General features: G+C 43.4%; 1 protein-coding gene across 1 annotated transcript; it reads right to left on the bottom strand.

The window, feature by feature from the left end:
• Positions 1–1,081: 1,081 nt before the first annotated feature.
• Positions 1,082–4,418, bottom strand: LOC136527930 (protein VERNALIZATION 3). The gene is made up of 4 exons (XM_066520796.1): positions 4,089–4,418; positions 3,738–3,799; positions 3,289–3,329; positions 1,082–1,843 (listed from the first exon to the last, which is right to left on the bottom strand). The coding sequence occupies exons 1-4, from the start codon at positions 4,293–4,295 to the stop codon at positions 1,614–1,616; spliced, it is 540 nt and encodes a 179-aa protein (XP_066376893.1). The 5' UTR covers positions 4,296–4,418; the 3' UTR covers positions 1,082–1,613.
• Positions 4,419–6,752: the final 2,334 nt, after the last annotated feature.

Raw genomic sequence — 6,752 nt, 5'->3', positions numbered from 1 at the left:
AAAAAAAACTTTGCCGAGTGCCTGGGCAGGGGCACTTGGCAAAGTATTTTTTTTAAAAAATAAAAAAACCCCTTGCCGAGTGCCTGGGCAGGGGCACTCGGCAAAGTACTTTTTAAAAAAAATAAAAAAAACTTTACCGAGTGCCTGGGCTGGGGCACTCGGCAAAGTAATTTTAAAGAATAATATTTTTTTTTGCCGAGTGCTGGGTCGGACACTCGGCAAAATAACCGTTAATGGCCGGCGCCGCAACGGCCGAAAATATTTTGCCGAGTGCCGCCCCAAGCACTCGGCAATTTTTTTTTATTTTGCCGAGTGTCCAGATAAAAAGCACTCAGCAAAGACCCTTTGTCGAGAAAAATTTTGCCGAGCGGACTTTGCCAAGTACAAAGGGCTCTTTGCCGAGTGTAAAAACACTCGCAAAGCCGCGGCCTCCAGTAGTGAAAGAAGAGTCCTGGCCGGACGCGAAGTAGACACACACACTACTTTACCATCTCCCACTTTCCGAGATACGAATACGAGCGCCGCATGTAGTCCCAAGCTAGCCTGTGTTAATTACTAGGTTAGTTATTCCACGTGGAATGGATTAGTATATTAGTATATAGTATAGTAGTAGTGCGACTATATACTACTAACGTACTGCATGTTATGCATAAGGCATGTGTTAATTATTTGACGTGGATTATATTACCTCTATGTTACTAATATAATAATAATTTAGCAAACAATAATGCTAGAAGAAGGATATGGGCTCGCGTGAGTAGAAAACAAAAAATATCTATTTTATTAGTTCTATCATCAGCTACCCTGAAATTGTTTTGTTGCTAAGGCGGAGAAGAAGAGGATTGAGTCAAAAGAAAATCTTTTCCGGAGATATCATTTTTCTGAAGAGGCGATAAGATATTAGGTGGCAGCCTGAAGAGAGAGAAAAAAGATTTTTAGAAATAAAAAAAGGAAAACGGCCACCGAAGCATCGGGCGTGCCCCGGCCCGGCAGGCTGGCAGATGTACGCCGTTCAAAGCGTGCGCTTGCATAATCCATATATATAATAATATAAGCAAGGGGCCCTTAACAACAATGTATGTATTATAATATATATTATATATAGATCCATGCATGAAATAGACCAACACTGCTGATTTCTCCACACAAAAGCTAGATAATTATTATACATTGTTTTCCACTGACGACTTATTACACCAAGTACGTTGCGTTATAAGCATCTTAATTAGCAGCGGCCTATGTCATTTATTTATTATTACACGCTGTTTAATTTATCTCCCAAGCATATATATGATACATACACATGCATGTGCACCTATACATCATATGTACATATACACACATAAGTGACGCCTAGATACAAGCTAGCAATATACAATACACGGCTAGCATGGCTTATATATACATATGCCTGCATATGATATGTAGTATTGCCAAGCAATTATAGCTAGCGCATGCTGCCTGGCCAGTGCTGCTAGATAGCAAGCAAGTATATATAGCTAGTATAGTTGAGTAGTAGTGTGTGCTTATTGGGTCACTGGGATGGATATGCATGTCCATACTAGCTGGTCCATGGAGTACGTAGTGTAGTGGTTTGCATTGCATGTGAAGATTCATGAGTACATCCTCCTTCCCCCAGAGCCGGCCTCACGCTGGCAGTTGAAGTAGACGGCGGCCACGGGAGGGCCCAGGTTGTAGAGCTCAGCGAAGTCCCTGGTGTTGAAGTTCTGGCGCCACCCCGGGGCGTACACCGTCTGCCGCCCCAGCTGCTGGAACAGCACCAGCACGAAGCGGTGGATCCCCATGGTCGGCCGAGGGCTCTCGTAGCAGACCACCTCTTGCCCTGCATGCCACCAGCAGAAGTTGCATCATATATCACCCATGCATCCATCACGTACGTATACGAATATATATATTTATTTATGATCGAGCATGCAGTACCATATATATAATTAGCTTATTACTTAACCACTTCTCCTGTATTTCATGTACCTATTTTTTTGAGTTGGTCTTCTTCGGTGAACATATTATTTTATCATTGTTTGGCTATAAAAAAATTATAAATTAAATTATCTCCTGTAAGTTGTTTTTTTCATTATATATACTAGCTCGTTGTATAAGATCGTTGCCACCTAAAATTAAGAATGGATCCGGATCTGATGTCCAGATATCCGAAGATCTGATGTCCAGATATCCCAAGATCTGATGTCCATATCCGTTTTAGCGTAAATATGGATATCCGTATTCATATCCGATTTAAACATGGATGCTAAATAGATGTATCTGTATTTGTTTCTGAAGATTATTCTCTCTATCTGATTCCACATCCGAATCCGATAAAAATGTGCAATATCCGATAATATCCGTATACGTGAAGTACAAATTATTTGAAACCATCTAAATCTTATAATTATGACTAATTAACTATGCAAATGATAATATTTTAATATAATAGATGATATGTGCCATTATTTAAAAGTTATCTATGGCTAATGTAATTTTAATATTATTAATGATATATAAATCCAAAGTTTAACTAATTTTAATATGGCTAATAATATTAATTAGTATTTTATTTTATCTATATACTTCTAGAATTTATTTTTTATTTGAATTTAGTAATTAATACATATTATCTCTTATTTTCTTATATTTTTATATATTTAATTATTGAAATATTGATTAAAATATTTTATTTTTTTGGTAGTTGTCTTTATCCACAGTGTTATATATATCTATATATTAAATTCCTTCATCCATAATGATTTTATTACCCTACGAAACTATCTATAAGCAAATAGATACATGTTATCTTCAAAATCAAGTAGATATCCTACTTCGAATCCGAATTCGAGATAACCGTTTTGGATTAGTATCTGACAATATCCGTATTCGTATTCGAATACGAATTAAAATATGGTAAATAGTGGTATCCGAATCCATATCTGTTCAAATCTGATCCGAATCCATCCCTACCTAAAATATAGAAACTCTCTTAATTATTTATATGACTGGTCGGTGGTGTTCACCATATATCTAGTAGCTTAATTACGTGTGTAATGGCATATAGTTAATTTGTATTTCTCTATAAAACCGACCAAGCAACAAGTGTAACTCTATGTTGGTGTGCCGTATGAGTTTGATCTGGCTGCACAATATAGGAAATCAGGCAGTGTAGTAAAAAGTTTGTCTGGATCAGTTAAAAAAAGAGAAAAGTTTGTGTGGGCATAGATGTATAGACAGACAGACAGTCTATGACAGGGCGGAGTGACATGCATATACACTCACCAAATGCAGCCCCAGTAGTTCCCGGAATATTAGTGACCAGCCTGCGTGAACAAGACAGTACAGAGAGGATATGATCAATAATCCAATCATATGATGATAATATAGTATAAGATTTTACTGCTCATATATCTTAGATGCCTGATTTTTTATTGTTGTCCAGACATGTAATTTTATCATTGTTTAGCTATTATTAAAAGAAGTTGTGAATTGTCTCTTGTGATCAGCTGTTCTTTCAATTGTACTAGCTACTAGTTGATTAATTGTGTAATATTGTTACTTGAGAAGTCCTAAAAATTTCAGCCACATGAGATATATATAGTAACTCCCATAAGATTTACATGCTACATATATACAACTAGTTGTAATGGACTAGCCGCTAGCTCATAACATATAGATAGCTAGATAGAGCGAAGGGATCGCGTCTAGGGATTGTGAGTATATATATTTACCAGTGCAAATGCTCCCTATGGTTTGGGTCGCTTGGGCTTGGAGCATCCGGGTCGACCATCACCTGAAGAACGAAGCCATTATTATTATACTCATTAAGCCATATATTTAACTGTTCCATTCATTCATTCCGATCATTTTCGTTCATGCTATATCACGAATCTTCTTAATGAAAAACCACGCACCTAGTTCCTCCTAGGTACGTTGGATCTCATTTTTTATGATATATGATCATGAATGAAATAATCACCACCACCGGCCAGAATCGATATCTATATCAAAATCTAGCTAGACTGGCTAGAAGAAAATGATGTGTCGGATCAGATGAGATCTGGATATGTGTATATACGTACGAGGGTGTAGAAGGTCCTCATGTCGGGTCCGCCGACCTCGACCCTGGGTTGGTTCACCACCATGGACGGCTTGAGCTCGCAGCCGTTGGATATGGTCCTGGTGCCGTAGCTGACCCTGAGGTTGGTGGTCCGGACAAAGGGGTCCAGCACGTCGCCCACCACCCTACCAACCACCAGCGGCTCCCTTTCCCTGCCGCTGCCGGCCATGTCGTCGTCCGATCCCTAGCTTAACTGCTGCAACTTGCTCTCGAGAACAGGAGTCCGTTGTACTCTATGTACTTGGCTAGCTGCAGGAAACTGGTTGGTGTTGGTTTGCATACTTGTCCCACAGCCGATGCCCAGTTTATATAGGAGTATGTGAAGCTCGATCTCATCAGGACTAGCAGCAGTAACAACTTGCTAGTGGCCGGGACTTGTTGGCTGATGAGCTAGCTAGCTGATGTTTACTGCTGTGTGGCTGTGTGCAATGGCTAGGCTATAGCTTTTGTTGCTGGCTGAGTCTGATAGCACAGGCCGGGCCCATAGAATCTCGATCGAGTCCTTTTTTCTCGATCTAGTGGACCTGATGAGACGCCCGGTATATGCACAGTGTTGGGGGCATTGTTCGCGCGCTTTTGACGACCCCCGGCCCAAAGCAGTGGCTAGCATAGCTATTGGAGACCGCACGCACGTACGTACGCTGCACGTAGACGGTAGACGTAGTTGCTGATGAGATGACCTGCTGCCTGTTGCATGCTTCTAACGATCTCTATCTGTCGTCCCGTCTCTATATGAATCTTAAGCACGCATGCAGCTGCTGCGCTAGCTCTCTCTGCTAGCTCTTCTCAATCAATTCCCGTTGCGTCTTGGGCTCCAACTAATCTGTCGAGAGCATGTCTGCCAATCAAGCGCAAGTTAGACACACATGCGTGTATATGCTTTTATTTGTTCATGACCACCCTTTTAGATTTCACAGTGTTTGTGCACTACCGGAAACCTCTAATTTGCCGAGTGTTTTTATGTTTAGATTTCACAGTGTTTGTGCACTACCGGAAACCTCTAATTTGCCAAGTGCATTCCCTTGGGCACTCGGCAAAGAGCTCTTTGCCGAGTGCTACGCAAAAAACACTCGGCAAACAAAGGGTTTGCCGAGTGTTTTTTTTGCACATGGCAAACAAAGGGTTTACCGAGTGTTTTCTTTTTTGCACAGAGCAAAAAAAGAAGGAGAACAAAAAAATAAAAAAAACTTTGCCGAGTGCCCCGATCTGGGACACTCGGCAAACAAAAAATATCCTACTTAACCCACCCCTCCCGTCCCCAACGCCCCACCCCTACCGTCCCCACGCCTTCTTCTTCCCCTCTCCTCCCGGCCCCCAGCGCCCCCTCTCCTCTCGCCGGCACCGCCTCCCTCCCCTCCTCCCGCCGGCGCCGCCTCCCTCCCCTCCTCTCCTGGCCGCCCTCTTCCCCTCCGGCCGCCGCCCCTCCCCTCCGCTCCCAGCCCCCTCCTCCCTCCCTCCATCGCCGGATCCGACCGCCGCCCCTCCCCTCCGCTCCCGGCCCCCTCATCCGACGCCCCCTCGACGGATCCGCCGCCCCCTTGCCGGATCCGCCGCCCTCTCCCTGGATCCGGCGCCCCCTCCTTTCCCAAAAAAATGGTGTCGGCGGCGGCATGGGCGGTGGTGGAGGCAGTGGCATGGGCGGTGGTGGCGGCCGACGGAGCAGGGTGCTTGTTTTTTTTCAAAAAATGTTTACCAAGTGTTTTTGGGGGCACTCGGCAAAGTCTTTGCCGAGTGCCCGACGATTGACACTCGGCAAACAGCTCTTTGCCGTTAAAACCTACGTCGAGTGTCGTTTGCCGAGTGTTACACTCGGCAAACCCTTTGCCGAGTGTTTTTGGGGCAAAGCTCCTGGTTCCCGTAGTGGTGTGTGTGTGTGCGCAATTGTGCATGCACTGATTTGCTTAGGCAGCATATAATAGGGGTGTTTCTTGTGTATATATATGCTACAATAATGTCCACCTCATATTCTTCATTCTTCATTCTTCATTGCTAGCTAGCAGGTACTGGTCACCTATCCGACCCATCATCTGCCGCAGCATAAACTAAAGCTTCGTCCTTTTTGTTTGGCGCATGGTATAGTAGTGACGATGCATGATGCTAATAAAGGTGAACAAGATCAGAACACGTGGGATAGTCAAGGACGGTCGAGCAATAGGAATTTGTTTTGGGGGGCAAATATAAAGGACTTTGTTAGCCTGTGTGTGGTCGGAAAGGATGAAGAAGACGGCAATGCAGACAAGTCAGATCACTTGCCATAAAGGGTATAGCTTACACAGGACGCGCAACCGTAATAGGTTAAGCAGCTAATTTCCCATCATTATCCCTCAAGAATATGGCACGTATCACCGCGACGATCAAGCTAGGTAGATGTCTTCATCCTTGCACCTCCCACGGCCTTGTCCTGGCCGTGAGAGGTGCAAGATGAAGATAAAGCACCTCACAGGGTGTTTAGAGAAGGCATTCAAGATTGGGTGCTTTAGATCCATAACCTTGCTACCCCTTAGCATCGAGATGCAGATCTGCATCCCTCGGCGCTAAGAGGTAGCAAGATTATAGAATATAAAGAACCTCACTGAGATGCAGGTGCAAGTTTTGCAAGGTGCTCCTTCTCTATCCTTGGTGAGGT

The sequence above is a fragment of the Miscanthus floridulus genome, chromosome 19 (genome assembly GCF_019320115.1).
Source record: "Miscanthus floridulus cultivar M001 chromosome 19, ASM1932011v1, whole genome shotgun sequence".
NCBI classification, from domain to species: Eukaryota; Viridiplantae; Streptophyta; class Magnoliopsida; order Poales; family Poaceae; genus Miscanthus; species Miscanthus floridulus.
This window is presented reverse-complemented; position numbering and strand designations above follow the sequence as displayed.